The 18368-nt window shown below is 40.7% G+C and overlaps 1 protein-coding gene across 1 annotated transcript in view; it reads right to left on the bottom strand.

Moving 5' to 3' along the window:
• LOC128691408 (secreted protein C-like) overlaps positions 1-17034 on the bottom strand; it is a 42056-nt gene extending 25022 nt beyond the window's left edge. Inside the window, exon 1 of the mRNA XM_070091652.1 lies at positions 15825-17034. Coding sequence (XP_069947753.1) covers positions 15825-16485 — 661 coding nt within the window. The 5' untranslated portion in view covers positions 16486-17034. The remainder of the gene's footprint in view (positions 1-15824) is intronic.
• Positions 17035-18368: the final 1334 nt, after the last annotated feature.

The following is an 18368-nucleotide window of genomic DNA, read 5'->3' on the forward strand; positions in this document are numbered from 1 at the left end:
AAAAAATATATCTTTAAATGTATAAGAGAAAATTTCAGAGAGGACTTAATTTTAAATGAGTTCTTGCTAATTGACCAGTTTTACATATTCGGCACGACATATATAATATATATATATATATATATATATATATATATATATATATATATATATATATATATATATATATATATATATATATATATATATATATATATGCAATAAGATCACAGTAAACAGGTGATTTCAGATAATGTGAGTAGTCACGAAAGCGCTTGGAATTTCTCTATTCTTTCAGAGTGGTTGTTTTGCACACACACACATATATATATATATATATATATATATATATATATATATATATATATATATATATATATATATATATATATATATATATATATATATATATATATATATATATATATATATATATATATATATATATATATATATATAAAATGATGAATAAAACACAGCAGAATGTCTCAATTTACAACAAACCCACTTTTATTTTCACCTCCTGTTTGTTAGTTAATTGAGAAGCCTAATTAACCCTGGGTAATTAGTACAGAGTGTGGTGCTCTTTTTCTCATTAGAGTATATAGAGCGGAATTCCCCAGTCGCGATTAACCGAGTTCTTATTTTGTAAATCCAGTAACACAGACGTAAGTTAATCGCTTTTAATATTTAGTAAAAATGACATGACTCCCAAGAAACCTGAAATATCCCAGTCAACCTGAAATATATTCACGAAAATTGTGATATTTCCCATTAATCCTTCTCAAATCTAGTAAGAAAATCTCCACCAAGCAACAGATCCTGGAAACTCCATTAATCCACCGTAAATACAGCTAGAGAATCCCCCAAGTCAAAGACTCGTGAGAATCCTTCATTAATCCTAAATTGCAGAAGCGGACACCGGCCTAAGCTAGACAGAGTGTGTGAGTAACCATGTCGGACCGCAGCGACGGCACCTCCGCTCACTGCTCCGTCTTGGGCTCCTTCTTGCTTTTACCTCCTCCGCTAACTGCCCCGCCTAGAGCTCCTTCTCTCACCTTCTCCGCTCACTGCTCCGTCTAGAGCTCCTACTCTCACCTCCTCCGCTCAATGCTCCGTCTAGAGCTCCTGCTCTCACCTCCTCCGCTCACTGCTCCGTCTAGAGCTCCTGCTCTCACCTCCGCTCATTGCTCCATCTAGAGCTCCTGCTATCACCCTCTCCGCTCACTGCTCCTTCTAAAGCTCCTGCTCTCTTTATTTAATGTAGCATCATTAGGTACAAAAATAAATCTTTGATAAATCTGTGACAGGTCTCGAGAGTTTTCCTGTTTCTGCAGCTTGTCTGGCGCTTGCCTGAACAACCAGGCTGTTGGTGTTGGCCGCCCTCTGGCCCTCATATCCAACACAACCTGGTTAAATATTTCCATCAGGTAATGGAATGTTCTTATACTGGACTGGAATGCTTTCTCATGAAGGATATGATATTCCAGCAGGTACTGCAGTTTCTTACACAGGACTAGAATGCTTTCTAAAACAGAATATGACAGTCCAGTAAGACTGGAGTGTCCTTACACAATTTTTTCCCCTGGATGCGACCCACAACAATTAGCTAATACACAAAGTATCCATTTGTAGTACTATGTGGGCAGGGGCAACGGAAGTGCCAGGGAATCGAGCCCGAGTCCATGCAGTCGTGAGTCGAGTGCTCTTGTTCCTAATCCTGTCTACCCTCCATATCTACTTGCTGGTGAAGGGCTATTTATCCAAGGAATTGAAATTAGTTAACCTCTTCCTTGGATTAAGTCTTATTACTTCCCATTCCCCAAACTCTCATTAATCCCAACGGTTTACTGATTCCAAATGAAAATATTACTACTACCACTAATACTAATACTATTAGTACTACTACTAATAATAATAATATAAAAAACTATGGCTTAGAAATTATACTTTCTTATTTATTTTTCAACTGGAATAATTATCTATTATTTAACTACAATTTTTTATTTAGTTTATTAACACATCGGCTGTTTCCCACCAAGGCAGGGTGACCCGAAAAGGAAAAATTTCCATCATTATTCACTCAATCACTGTCTTGCCAGTGGAGTGCTTACACTACAGTTATAAAACTGCAATATTAATACCCCTCCTTCAGAGTGCCGGCACTGTACTTCCTCCTTCAGAGTGCCGGCACTGTACTTCCCATCTCCAGGAATCAAGTCCGGCCTACCGGACAAAAATATAATTCTCATTTTGTCTCGCAAGTTATAAATTTATACTGTAAAAATTGTCCTAAAGTGAAAGGAATTTCTTGTTCTTTTTTTTCAAACGAGTTTTTTTTAAAGTAATTATATTCTGTTTTTAAAAATATGTTTAGTAATTTTTTTATTTATTATATAAAGTTTATCATTTTAAGAGATTTCTGTAATAAATTTTTTATATACATTTTAATCTCTTCATATCACAAAATTTATTTCAGAGATAATTAAAAAAAACTATAATTATCTCTTTTCCGACCTACATACGCAATATAACCTAGACAGCCCACTTAAAAACATAAGGAAGGAGCACTACAGCAGGCCTACTGGCCCATGCTAAGAAGGTCCGAAATAAGTTCCAAAACTTTGTTTTCAAACTTTGTATATAAGATCGTGAACTGGCTACATGGCGTTTCAACTGAAGTTCCAAATCTCATAAATCACAACAGTTCGGGCGACTGTAAATTTGGTTATCAAACTATTGTTAACTTTCTCCTTTTTTTTCAATCGAATGAAAATGTTTATTAAACTATTATTATGATTATTATTATTATTTCCCTTAATTTTATTATCATCAACATCTGCAACAACAGCAGCGGTAGTAGGAGCAGTAATAATAGTAGTAATAGAAGTAACTGCTTTTGCTATTTTAATTAATTACAAATGATTTATTATTACACTATATTATTGCTATTATTATTGCTGCTATTGCTTTATTAATTGTAAATTATGTAATTGCTACCATTATTTTTAGTACGTGTGCGTGTATATGTCTGTATATATATTATATACTAATATTGTTGATAATTAATATCCTTATGTTTTCTTGCTCTGTTCATAATGATGTGAGATTTATTACTGTTATGTGATGTGCTGTTATCTTGTGATGTGCTGCTCGTTTATTATGATCTGTTCGTCTACAATGAAGACTAATTATGTACCGCTTTCCTGTGATGTATTGTTTTATAATAAATTATTTATTTTTTAGTGTTAGGTATTGTTGTGTATAAAAAATGCATCTGTTTGTACGGGTAGGGAAAAAAATGATATTTCAGTTTTTCTTGGTTTGTCGAAATTCGTACAGAAATATTTCAGGCTTGATAAAAATGATTAAAGTCTTGATTATTATTGTCAGCGTTTAAATAAGGTTTAATAAAGACTTGCATTGTAATTTTAGTACTGTCTTTGCTACAAGATTATACTGTAAAATATTTCTTAATATCCAAAAATGGTTCACAGCCCCCCACTGCCTGGTCTCAGACCAGCTCTAAATTGGAAATAAATAAAAAAAACACAGAATTAAGAAATATTAGGGAATACTCAAGTATTAATTTGACAAGTTTTCCGCCCACTGTGATAAGTTTTAGGCAATCTGTGCCTTATTCTTGTTGAATTTTCCCCAAAGTATTGCTCAGTCGGTGAATTCATGTGCAACTTAGTCGTAAATTCAACTGCGTCATTATAAAATTATTGTCGAGTTATTTCAGAATAAAATTGACCTTAAGTTTTATTTGATCTTTCGTTTCCATAGACTAACACTGTTGTCATGTGGAAACTCACACACACACACTCACACACACACACACACACACACACACACACCAGGGCCAGGAGCTATGAATCTACCCCTGCAACCCCAACTAGGAGAGTACACACACTGCTTGCTGAGATTTAATCAGTGATAACACCGTTGTCCAGTATCTAAGACATTAATTCGAGTGAAAATATTTTATTTTTAACATTTCGTAATTCGTACCAAATATTCATGGATATTAAACTGCGCAGAGTCATGAATATAGAGCCGATTTTTACAAGTGATAAACCTGTATAGATCATTGATTATGTTACCATAATAATTTAATAAGAACCATTTTCTCTCTGCTTTAGATATTTTTCGTAATGATGATTTCGTTTATTTTTTTTAGGGTGTTTTTATAAATTGTTGAAATGTAATTAATTACTTTGTAATTAGGAAAATATATATATACTGGGAACGCTTGGAAGCACTTGACTTGTACTCGTTGGAACGCAGGAGGGAGAGATATATCATAATCTACACTTGGAAAATCCTGGAAGGAATGGTCCCAAATCTGCACACAGAAATCACTCCCTACGAAAGTAAAAGACTGGGCAGGCGATGCAAAATGCCCCCAATTAAAAGTAGGGGCGCCATTGGTACACTAAGAGAAAACACCATAAGTGTCCGGGGCCCAAGACTGTTCAACAGCCTCCCATCAAGCATTAGGGGAATTGCCAATAAACCCCTGGCTGCCTTCAAGAGAGAGCTGGACAGATATCTAAAGTCAGTGCCGGATCAGCCGGGCTGTGGCTCGTACGTTGGACTGCGTGAGGCCAGCAGTAACAGCCTAGTTGATCAGGCCCTGATCCATCGGGAGGCCTGGTCATGGACCGGGCCGCGGGGGCGTTGATCCCCGGAATAACCTCCAGGTGCTATGAAAGTTATGTTATTCTCTTTCCCCCCCCTTGTCTGTCTGTGTATTTGTCTGTCTATCTGTCCCTCCCTCCCTCCCTCTCTCTCTCTCTCTCTCTCTCTCTCTCTCTCTCTCTCTCTCTCTCTCTCTCTCTCTCTAATCCGCCGTTGAGGCAATAAAGATCTTCTTCCCTATGTTTACAACCATTGTTTACTTTCAGGGTGCGGGGTAGTGAGAGAGAGAGAGAGAGAGAGAGAGAGAGAGAGAGAGAGAGAGAGAGAGAGAGAGAGAGAGAGAGAGAGAGAGAGAGAGAGAGAGAGAGAGAGGTAAATCAAAGCAAATATCCCCCATTACAATAACTGCTATAACAGAAGAATCCTACACGACTTGCTCACGTGTGTGAAAAGAGAGAAAAAAAATCCCTCTTTAAGGTTATTTATAGAGTATTATTCTTTAGTCGTAGACGAGGGTGATCGAAGGATGATTGCTGTTCCCTCAAATTTATTTTCCCCACAGTTGAAGTTAAACGTCGTGTTTTCTGAGGAAGAGCTGGAGTCCCAATAACTTAAGTAGTTTTTTTTTTTACAGTGCGTGTGTGTGTGTGTGTGTGTGTGTGTGTGTGTGTGTGTGTGTGTGTGTGTGTGTGTGTGTGTGTGTGTGTGTGTGTGTGTGTGTGTGTGTGTGTGTGTGTGTGTGTGTGTCACAGCTATGTATTGCTTTTATTTTTATTCATATACAAACCGAGTATAGAGACAAAGAATTAAGTATACATATAACCAGAGCTAGGTATGTAGACCCCCTGAGTATACATATAACAAGAGCTAGGTATGTAGACAACCTGAGTATACATATAATAAACGCTAGGTATGTAGACCCCCTGAGTATACATATAACAAGAGCTAGGTATGTAGACCCCCTGAGTATACATATAATAAACGCTAGGTATGTAGACCCCCTGAGTATACATATAACAAGAGCTATTTTTGTAGACCTCCCTGAGTATACATATAACAAGAGCTAGGTTTGTAGACCCCCTGAGTATACATAAAAGAAGAGCTAGGTATGTAGACTCCCTGAGTATACATATAATAAACGCTACGTATGTAGACCCCCCTGAGTATACATATAACAAGAGCTAGGTTTGTAGACCCCCTGAGTATACATAAAAGAAGAGCTAGGTATGTAGACCCCCTGAGTATACATATAATAAACGCTAGGTATGTAGACCCCCCTGAGTATACATAAAACAAGAGCTAGGTTTGTAGACCTCCCTGAGTATACAGACCAAGACTTAAGTAAACACACCACAGTTTAAAAGTCCAAAATCTGAATATAACTCACAACCGAGTATAATGACCAAGAACCGAACACGAGAGACCCAAATCTGGGTTCTGATGCTGAGAACTGTGTAACCAAGAACTGATTATACATACACACTAAGTTTACATACACTATGAGCTTAATAAACACACCTTGGACTAAGTATACAGACAAAAACTGAGCACAGATTGAGATTACCTGATTCCGGGGCTCATCACCCCAGCTGGTCCCAGACCAAACAAAAAAAAAAACTGGAAAATGTGATAAATATCGAAATCAATATATCAAATTCAGTAAACATTTATTTGGGCTTTGCCAACAAGAAAACCCATCAGATAACGGGTAATGCGACGAATCGATGAGAATTTCCAATTCACGTCAAACCCGCATAAGACCATCAATTCTTTTAATGCAGTAATATTTTACTTTAGTTTCTGACACCTAAAAGTAATTAGGTACCTGGGAATTAGCCAACGGATGTAGGTTAGGTAAGGCCCCCTAAACGGAAGTAAACAACACTGTATGCTCGAAAGGATATAGTTGATAATTCTGTACTGATTTGGAAATAGAGTTGTAGATGATTGGAAGAATCTGCCAAGCGGAGTAAGGTTGAGATCGGCACCTTTAGTAATTCCAAAAATAGGTTGGACAAGTATGAGGGAGAATGGCTGGATTGGGATTGGGATTCGTAGCTCTTGAAACAGGAGGTTCAGAATATTTATAAAACTTTTCCTAATTTAGGTTACATTAAGAGTTTTATAGACTGTTTCTTTCGCCACCAGTGTTTTTTTTTTTTTTGAGGGCTAAAGAAAAGTAAACCACGAAACTAGAAATTTAGTTGTTTTCCTAACTTGGACGATCTTACATATGCAAACGAAATTCTCTCTCATAATGAAGCGAACATCGCATTCAGCAGTTCGAACACAGTTAACACAGCTACAAGATTCCAGGCTGTAGTTAACAAAAGCTTACAATCAGGAACTGGAAACTGTATTTTATATGTTTGTTTATTAACTACGACTAGTCTGTATTCCCACATAAACTTATTTTACAAGATTCCACGAACAAATCAGACTTACGTTGGGGAGACTAATGATTTTAAACCTCGGAATACATTAAGTTTGATTGATACTAGGTGCGTACTTAGGGTGGAAAAAAATCATGCCGTATTTCGTCATACAGTTACAGAGAACCGTGAAATTAATGACAATGATGTGTTAATCACTTTTTTTTTATTTTTTTTAGTGAATATCTTGCAAATTGTGTCTTAGTCATGTTTAACTGACTTCCAGTGAGTACCTTGTATTAAATTCACAAATACAGCTATATAACATGAAGCAGAAGATTAGAGGTTAAAATTAACAATGGTCGCAATCGCAATTTTCTAAACTATTACTATGAGCTTCTAACTAATACGTTTCTTGGTGGAATTGGTTGAGTTATACAGAGAAGCTGCGGTTGAAGTGAATCATAATCAGTGAACAAGACGTTTGCTATGGAACAAAATGGCACAAAACCGTGACTGGAACAATACACAAATAACCAGAGCATTGAAGAGAGGAGCTTACGACGACGTTTCGGTACCATTTACAAAGTCACACTAACATAAAAGAGAGATAGAGCCAATATATATATATATATATATATATATATATATATATATATATATATATATATATATATATATATATATATATATAGGCCAGCTGGCAGGGACGGGACAAGAGGTGGAAGGACCGAAACGTTGTCGTCAGCTCCTCTCTCCTAAGTGCGGGTTATTTATGTACATTTCCTAAGGAAACTTATCGCCACGAGCGATTTCTTCAGTCCTGAAATACGACTTCAAAAGCCACCAGTGTCCAAACGTTTGTGTCTACAAAACTTTAATGAATATAATTAACCTTCCAAAAGTAAGTCCAAGGACTTTGTAAATACAACATTAGGCCTCTCTTCCCTTATGAATTTGATGAATTTAAGCTAGATTAACTCGGGGATCACAAAGTAAGTGGGAACCAGCAACTAGAGGAACTCCTCATATAAACATCATAAAATATGAGGAGGCCATAATTGTGAAGATAGTGTAAACCTTATAAATCCATCTGGTGGCCAACACAGCCGGCCTGACTCTCATTCCTACCAAGCTTCTGTGACAACCCATGAAAAACCATAGGCTTGAAAATAGCTTAGGGACGGCGGAGAGCTTGGCAGCAGAGGGGTGGACGGTGGTGGTGGTGGTGGTGGTGGTGGTGGTGGTGGTGGTGGTGGTGGTGGTGGTGGTGGTGGTGGTGGTGGTGGTGGTGGCGGCGGCGGCGGCGGCGGTAGTGGTGGTTGTGATGGTAAGGATGGTGGCAGTGGTGGTTGAGGAGGTAAAAGTTAACCGTGATGTGGTGGTTGCGGTAGTAAGGTGTAGTTATGATCATGGTGAAGAGTGGTGATTTGGAGGGAGGGGGGTAGTGTTTGTGATGGGACGAGTGATACTAGGGTTTGTGATGGGAGTGCTAGTAGTGGATTGTGATGCGAGTGGTTGTGATGTGAATGTCTGATGTGGGCAGTTGTGATGTGGGTGACTATGGTGGTGACTGTAATGGTGGCCGTGATATGGATGGATGTGGCTGTAGTAGTGAATGGTGATGCTTTGATTTGAGTGGTTATAGGGAAGGAGTTGTTAGGACTGGGTGGAAGGTGGCTAAATGAGCGTAATGAAAGATTATGGTGGTAGTGTCCGTAATGGTGATGGTGGGATGTGTTGGTCTTGGTACCACTACCAGTAGATCCAATGGTGCAATGGTGGTGATGGTTAAGGAGAGGTAATGATGGTGTTGTTCATGGTAGGATTGATACCGGTAGAAGTAATGCTGCATTAGGTGTTACTAGTGATATTTCAAAGGTCATACTTAGTTTCACATCATGTCTGTCATTTATTGCAACAATACATAACAGAGAAGTGGCATAAATAGAAAAAAATTAGAATGAGGAACCAGTCACAAGTGGAGTTTCGCTAGGGTTAGTGTTGGGTCCCTTGTAGTTCAATATCTACATTTATAAATAAAGATAGCATTTAGAAAATTCTATAACGACATACAAATAGGTCAACTAGTACATTTTGAGAAGACATCAAGAAATTTAAGGTTTGTTTTGGTAGGTTAAAATTGTGGAAAACGTAGCTGATACAGTGCATTATACAAAAAATTTTAGGTCCTAGTTGTGGAGGAAGCCACTAATTGTGGCATCTTTGCACTAAAAGAGGATATGATACAAGATGATTTTAATTCTGGGTTTCAAAAATATTTGGGATAATACGCTGGAAAACAAAACGAGATGGATCACAGAATTAATCTTTATCAGAATTTTTTCCAAAGATATATACTCATATTAAAAAAAAACTTGCACTCTGTTCTTTTTAGGAATAGGATAACACACCAGCAGTGTATTATCCTACTCTCTATGATAGTTACATAATGGAAGCAAAAGATTTGTGTGTTTGCCTGTCATAATCCATAAAACGCGATGTGTGAGATATATGATTAAATTTATAAAAAAAAAGGCTTAAACAGATCGAATGTAATGTACTTAAATAATATGTAAACAGAACTTGAAATAATTGATTCCAACTGGGCATATCCAGAGACTGTTAAGGCTAAATATAAAAAAATCACTAGTTAGGTAATGAGGTACAGTACTCGTCCCCTATCTTTTCTTTCATATCTAACACAGAGCTATAAACCATGACACTATGTCTTCCTTTGGTAATGATACTAAAATTTCCATGAGAGTGTCATTCACTGAGGACTGTAAATGTCCAAGCGGATATGAACCAAGTCTTCCAGTGGGCCACAGAAAACAATATAAAGTACAAAGAGGACAAATTTCAATTACTCTGTTTTGAAAAACTCGAAAAAATAGAATTTGCTTTATACTCCGATCTAGCTTACATTTCCTCAACTTTTTCATAGAGTAGTAACTGAAATTTGTCCTCAGTAGAAGAGAAAACTTACGTAAAGGACTTAGAAGTGATGTCAGAGGATATTACTTTTAAAGATCACAGCAGTGATTGGATGGATAATGAGAACTTTCAAAACTAAGAATGCCAAACCAGTGATGATCATCTTTAAATCACTTGTTCTCTCTTGACTAGAATACTGCTGTGCACTATCAGTCCCTTTAAAGGCAGGCGAAACTGCAGATCTGGAGAATATACAGAGAGCCTTCACTGCACGTTAAAGTACAGTCAAGCACCTCGATTACTAGAACTGTTTGAAGCCCCTTGACCTGTACCCCTTGAAATGCAGTCGAGAAAGATATATCATAATTTACACCTGGAAAATCCTAGAGGGACTAGTCCCAAATCTGTGCACAGAAATCCCTCCTTACAAAATCAAAAGACTCGGTAGGGGGTGCATTGTACTTCCTATGATAAGCAGGGATGCCGAGAGTACACAAAGAGATAACATAATTAGTGTTATGAGCCCAAAACTGTTCAACAGCCTCCCAGCATACATAAGGGGAATTACCAATACTTCCCTGGTTGTCTTCAAGAGGATACTTAAAGTCAGTTGTGACCAGTCGGGCTGTAGTTCGTACGCTGAGTTGCATGCGGCCAGCAATAATAGCCTGGTTGATCAGGCCCTGATACACCGTGAAGCCTGGTCGTGGATCAGCCCACGGGGGCGTTGACCCCTGGAACACCTTCCAGGTAGACTCCATGTGGTAGAACAAAATGCTAAGAAATATCATTGAAACAAATACTTTGAGAGCTTTGAAAAAATTATTATAATCAAAAGGAAGCGCTAAACCTACCAGGGTCATTTAAAAAAATTATAGACAAACTTTCAAAAGCGTAAGATATTTCCTGCCAATCAAAGAAAAATTTTTTACCATAACTCATTCTTAGATGCTTCACTGGAGCAGCAAAGACAACGATTCAATGCTGATTCACTGATTTTCAAGATTTTAGGGATTCCTTTATATTGTACATAATGCTCACACTCCAACAGCACGTCAAATCCCGAGATCATTTGCCTTCACTTTGCACATTTCATTAGATTCTTGTGTTGTATCATTATCAGTTATACGATAATCATTATTTAAAAAAAAACACTTTTTGCAGCACTGCAAATAATAAACATTCACGTGTAAGAATTCAAATAACAATACAGGAAAGACAGTTTGAGAGGCGGGAAACAGGTACACGAGGGCATAATTGAAAATTAGATACACAGATATGTCATAGGGATGTCAGGAAATATTTCTTCAGCCTCAAGGAAGTTGGGAAATGAATTAAGAAATGGTTGAGTTTGGATCCAGACAGTTTTAAGAGTAGGTATGACAGGACTCACGAAGCTAGGAGGGAGTGAATCCGAAAAGAAGTTATAAGAACATAAGAAAGAAGGAACACTGCAGCAGGCCTACTGGTCCATGCGAGGCAGGTCCAATTCTCCTACCGGCTTAAGCCAATGACCCAACCTAGTCAGGTCAGGCCACATTCACTTAAGGAAGGAGCACGGCATCAGACCTAGTAGTACAAGCTAGTCAGGTACAGTTCACACCCACTTACCACATGTACCTACCACATGTAAGTACACATATGTCACACACACACACACACACACACACACACACACACACACACACACACGCACAAAGGGGCAAGAGCTGAGATTCTATCCTGCAGTCACATACAGGTGAGTACACGCACAAACGCGCGCGCGCGCGCACGCACGCACGCACGCACGCACACACACACACACACACACACACACACACACACACACACACACACACACACACAGGCCAGGAGCTATGAATCGACCCCTGCAACCACAATTAGGTGAGTACACACAGCGACCAACGAAGAGGAGGTGCCAAGAGCTGTGACTCTACCCTTGTAACCACGAATAGGTGATTACGCATGACATCCATGCACACACGCGCACATGTTAACTTGTAGGTTCATGGTTGGATTAACAGGCAGGGACAGAAATATGGATAAGTCTCCTTACACCTGCAACCCTTATTCACCAAGCAGTAAAAAGGTACCTGGGTATCATTCGACTGTTGTGGGACTCATTCTGGAAAAAGTTCCAGTGCAAATATTGATGGGACACCATTAGCATTACATCACTCCTGTATATACAAACACACAATCACACACATACATTCCAAATAGGTGAGTGCTCGCGCGTGAGCACACACAAATCACACATGGTTGTGTGCAAACACACAAATCACACACTTGCGCGTGCGCGCACACAAATCATCCTCTGTTATCAAATTGGTCACATGACTCCTTATCCAGCTGTGACGAACGACCAAATCCGTGACACCACTGGACAATTTGCTATTAACAAGCGTTATTATTTATAACTCAGTGGTGTACAGTCGCCTCTGTAGCAGTCACTTATATCAGGATCCTGGGGTTCTAATACTATTTAGCTCATTGTTGTAAATTCTCATTCTTCACGACCTAGACGAGGGTTGGGCAGGAGATCCTCGAGGTGGTTAATAATCTCTTGGCAAGTCACACGCAATAATTAGAAGGAAATGAAGAGAATATACTCGTTGCAGAGCAAGCTTTTATTGGGACAGTAATTAGCCGTGTAGAGCTTTTATCAAACCATAAAGTTCTACACAGAGCACAAGGCCCCAGTAACAGCTTGTTCTGTAACATGTGTCATTCTTCATTTTTTCTGGGTTACGATGACGGTATTCACCACCTCAAGAATTTTCTGTGCAGCCGAGAGGGAGAATGCTGTAACAATGATCTGAACAATAGAAGAAAGCTTTATTCGGATAATTATCCCCAGATGCAGTATGGCTTATTTCTGTTGAGGTCCTTAGGTACTGTCCCAGGATTCGACCCACAACAGTGAATTGAATCCTAGGTATATCTAGACTACTAGGTGGTAGGAGACTTGCCCATATGACTAACCTGGCCCAAAACTGAACCAGGGATTCTTTGGTTGTAACGCGAGAGCTCGCTCTACTACCGCTAGATATAGAGTTAGCCTTTCTTATGAGCAGAATATTTACACAAACTGTCAAATATTTTTTGCGCCTTTTAAGAACATAAGAAAGGAGCACTGCAGCAGGCCAACTGGCCCCTACTAGGCAGGTCAGAGTCATATCCACTCAAATAAGGAAGACGCACTGCATCAGACCCAGTGGCCCTAAGCATTGCCTCAGCAATTATAAACAAATGAACCCACTAGAACTGTAGGACCAGGTAGCGAGGACAATGGTCCTCGGAATCACTAACAGACAACAGATCCAACTACATCATCGATTTTTTTTCTTGAACAACTTTTATCTTAGCAAACTGATCAAAATTATTAAACAGCAGTAAATTGGTTTTGCTTTCATAAAAGATAACAATGTTATTACAAATACTGTCATTATTTTATATGTTCAGGTTAATTTTATGATGACGTAATTTACATTTTCACGAAATTTGCTACAGCAGGTAACTTAAAATCTCACGTAATTTAGTCTCACATAATTGTCAATCCCACGTAATTTACAGCCTCACATAATTGTCAATCCCACGTAATTTACAATGTCATGTGATTTATGGCATTATAGTACTTACAAGCTCACGTTATTTACATCACATAATTTACATACAAGAAATTTACACTCACATAATCATAAAGTGTCCCTGAATTGGTACCGCCACCCAGGGAAAACTTAAGATTCACAAATGGCATTAGAGAAGGTGATAGTTCTGCCATAAATTTCTCTCGGGGTCTGAGCTCGTCCGTCCTCTCTTGGCAGCCAAACCCGATGAGAATTTTTTTTTGTCCACTGACACTGTTTGCTTGAACTTTATGACAGGGAAAATGGTGTTATAACGCTAACGGAATATATATAAATATATATATATATATATATATATATATATATATATATATATATATATATATATATATATATATATATATATATATATATATACACAAGGTTTAGATTTAACCAGTAAGCATGGGATGTGGCTAGTTATTTTGTTGTATTGGATAGGTGTTGTTTTGGGTTGTGTTGTTTGTACTGGGAAAGTATAGTGTTTGGATGTTTGGTTAGATAGGTACATGTTACATCTGCTCTCGTGATGACATCGCTGCTGGATGAAACCATCTCAGTCAACAATTGTAATGGTTCCAGGGATCATAGCTACTGGGGCCCGGTCTCAGACCTGGCCTCGTGAACTGGAGAAAGGAAATGTTACTGGGATAATAATTAAGAATTACATAAAATTACAATAAGTATATGATGATTGTAGTAAGAAGTTCGTAAAATTTATCAGTTTTTCTTTCAACACGTATTTGCAATATTCTACGTGCTAAATTATGATTTTTCTTAAAGCGGAAATTCTTATTAATGTTGTATAAAGCGGCTTACGACTCCTTACCCGCGCATTATGACGCTCAACTCCTATAATTAGATAAATGAAGAGACATTTCTGTAACATCAAGTCGGGTCATCGAGGGGAAAAAAAAGTTTTTGTGGTAAAAGTTATGGCACAGTCAAGCAGAATTTTTAGCCCACATTCTCCAATGAATGATTTCATTCACACCAACTTTAGGAGACATTGCAAACTTTTCTCCGACAATTTCTGGAGTTGCGTAATATACAACAATATCGTTATTTACATTGCATATGTTCGCTTAGACGAGTCTTTAAATCAGTAAGAGTGTAATTTTACAAGTCATGAGAATAACAAGCAATCAGCTGATAGCATGAAAGAATATCCCACTAGATGGAACTAATAATGTATATTTTTGCTTGAGTGAACATTGGTTGGTCTTCGAGATCAAACTTGCCGCACTGGACCTCGTCTGGCGCACCACTTACCGCTCTACATTAATCATTACACATGAAACCTGAAAATTCCCTGACCTCCCCATTATGTTTTTAAGATTTCACATCTGGGTTTTTTTTTTTTTTTTTGCCTTGCACCGAGAAGCACTACACTCATGCATTTTTTTTCATTTAGGATGTAAGGGGGGATGGAAGGGAAATGTTTTGCCGTTCCAGTTAGTCATAAATTCTCTGGCAGATGTATTTGTTGTCAATTTGTCAGGAGAGCTCCGCAGTTGGCTCATTAAGAATGGGTTATTGCGGAGACAACACCCGACAAGCCTCAAACCCTTCCCGTGCGGCGCCCTCCTCCCGGGTCACAATTTATGACTCCCTGCCTTACCCACCATGCTCGTTCTTGTGGTCACGGCTCTTGAAAGAGAGGGTTAGGTCTGTTAGGAGCATCTTTATGACTTTATGGACTGTTTAAAGGCGGCGAAAGGATTGTTAAGGAAGGTGATGAGGTGCTGGAGGCAAGTGTGGTGGGGCTACCAATCGGGTGTTGTGGCCACCAACAAACCATCTGTGAGGTGCAGGAGCGACGGAGACGAGCGACCCGCCGTACTGGGGATATTTACGAGGGTGACCGCTCATGTGTGTCTATGCATGACTTGTGTTGTCCCAGCCTCAGCTTGCTCTGCTGCGGATAAGTTTTTTTAAAAGGCCTCATGCACAATTTAAAACTTGCAAAATGGTTCAATATAATAATGCACGTAGAAATTAACATAGGCTAACCCAGTAAAGACAGTTGACTTATTTCTAATGAGGTCATTGAGAAGTTGCTTGGAAAATGTCTCTGGTATAAAGTCATGCAGTCTCATTAAAAATTAATGATTACTTATAGACTGGATGAAAGGAAAGGACTGTGAGCATTACTTGTGAAAGGAGGACTGGTTAATGTGTCGCGGGTGAATAGGGGCACATTAAAACTCGCACATGGCGGGTTTCTGAAACAACCTGTTCGACAGATTTATGTGGTACTCACTCTGGCCGAGGTGAACTCTCTTCATCCAGGGGTAGATTTGTGGCTGAGACTTGGTGGTTGACGATCCCCCCGAGCTTCCAGAGGCTCCTTCCAGACTTTCTCCCCCTTCTGCACCTTCGCCGCCTCCTCCAGATGTGCTGGTGCCTCCTCCACCGCCCTGACTAGAGCTGTTCTGCTCAGACCCACTTCCTGAGCTACTCGAGCCCGGCCCACTGCCGCCAGCAGATACGGACAGGTCTTGCGGGGAGCCTACTGGGTTGGCTGAGGATTCGGGCGTTGAGGCGAACTTGCAGGAGGCGGAGGAGGTGGATGCCTGCGGCGTGGAGGCAGGTGAGGAGGATGTCTGGTGTAGACGGCCCTGCACGGAGGGTCCAGGGGTGGTGTTACCGCCGGAACCACTCGGGGTGCCCACTGACGATGCCGACGCTGCCGACGCTGAAGTTCCCGAGGCGCCACTGCTACCACCGCCCGAAAATTCGCTTCCATTTGGGACGATTGAAATTCCCGACGGTGTGTATCCTCCATACTGCAGTGGGGGCGAGTAGCAATTGTTGTAACTGTTGAGAGAAGTACCATAGTAGTCTGTGTTCACAACACTAGCGTCCTGTCCGCGCTGCCCGTAGCAGGCGGACATCGAGTTAACGAACTGATAGGAGCTCATCGCGGAAGTCCGCAGGTGATTTGCTCCTCTAGTGCCCTTCTGTCCACTGTTCCCCCAATGTTGATGAATTATGGCGACACTACTCGAAGGAAAACCTCTCTAGCACTTGCACATTACTCCATTTATGGGCTGGGAATACTAGCACGTGACCGACAGCAACCAATAGGAATGGCCGCATGAGTGGAGGTTAACAAGATAATGAGTGGCAGCGGGCGCAACGAGGTGGTCCGACCCGCGGACCCTGCGCGAGCTTGCACCCCACTCCGAGCCTCCGACCACCGTCTCCGTCCGGATAAATTACGAGCAGTCGGAGCGCGCCTGGCCCCACCGAGCGCCCATGTGACGATGCACGACTATAAACAAACCGTAAATAAGAGCATGAGGGCCGGGGATGCGCAGCAGCGAGCCTGGCGCGCCGCCCGCGACATCTGTGAGCAGCGCGGCGAGTTAGAGCTAGACGAGGGACGCTGGCAGGAGGGGACGCCGCCTTGGCAGAAGTGGGAAGCACTGCGCTCAGTGAGGCGGGGGACGTCGCACGGGCAGGGCCGCCTCACCCCGCCCAGCACACGGCACTGGCACCGCCCACACCAACCTCCTCCCCCTGGGGCACACCCCACACCCGCCTTCACCACCTCCCCTTTGGCAACTCCACTCGATCCATGCATTCTCTTATCGCCGATGACACGCCTCTTGCCGCCGACGTTATTGCAACTTAGCGAGTACTGACGTTCCCCACACCGGTGTTTGTAGCACTTACACCTGTCGCGCACCTGCTCTTCTGCCACCGTAAAGCCACATGTCCCACACACACTCACACTGTACACCTGACTACTTGCTGGTTCACTCCTTTATACGCATATACACTTCGTGAAGGACTTTTCACCATACAGCAGTACTATGCGGTGTCTATTCTTTTTAATGGGGCGGTAAACTAAGCCAGCGATTACTTAAAACAACTGGTCTATATTATGACAAGAACCCGTATCAGGAGAGCCTAGTCTTGTTTCCTGACGAAGAAAACTCCAACAGCAACACGGAGTTCCTTGAGAATGTGCCCAGGACCGCCTTCTTCTGTGCAAGGCGACAGTCACCATCTGATCCCCAGACCATCAGTCATATAGGACGCTGCAAATTGACTTAACCTCAACAAAACTAGACTTTTCGAATAAAACCAGGTATTACTTCAGTCTTCCTGTGAAGTATACCAGTCCGTCTACTTGGGTGATATTTATAGCTGTTAGCCTTTCCCCTTTTCGACATTCATCAGCCCTTCCCACTGTGGAGACAGAGATGATTAGGCAGTAACGGCGAGGTGACTGAACACACCACCAAAGGTATTGGACACTTCAACGGTACGATCACTTCAACGGTACGATCACTTCAACGGTATGTATCTCGCCAACGGTACGATCATTTCAACGGTATGGAACTCGTCAACGATATGGTCATGTCAGTAATACAACTCGCTAACAGTGCGGTCTCACCAACAGTAAGACCCAAATACTCTTCAACGGTACAGTTTCGCCAACGGTAAGACTAATACTCTTCAACGGTACGGTCTCACCAAAGACCATAAGACCCGCGAACGGTACAGTTCCGTTAACGGTACGGTTTCCACGACTGTACTACACTGCTGCATAATGAATAGGGACGCGGTGCTACCGCTGGACTGCATACAACGAGCACCAACAGCCTCACTGATCAGGCTGTCAACAGGGAGGCCCCCGTCTGTGACCAGGCCGCGGGGACAAAAGGCATCGGTACCGTTAACAGAATTAACAGACAATGAAACAGTTACAGACAACGGACAGACAGTTACCGGGCGGAGACAACGGGACAGTCAATTTACAAATAATGAAACTTTTAACAGACAAAGAAAGGAA

The sequence above is a fragment of the Cherax quadricarinatus genome, chromosome 36 (assembly GCF_038502225.1).
Source record: "Cherax quadricarinatus isolate ZL_2023a chromosome 36, ASM3850222v1, whole genome shotgun sequence".
Lineage (NCBI taxonomy): Eukaryota > Metazoa > Arthropoda > Malacostraca > Decapoda > Parastacidae > Cherax > Cherax quadricarinatus.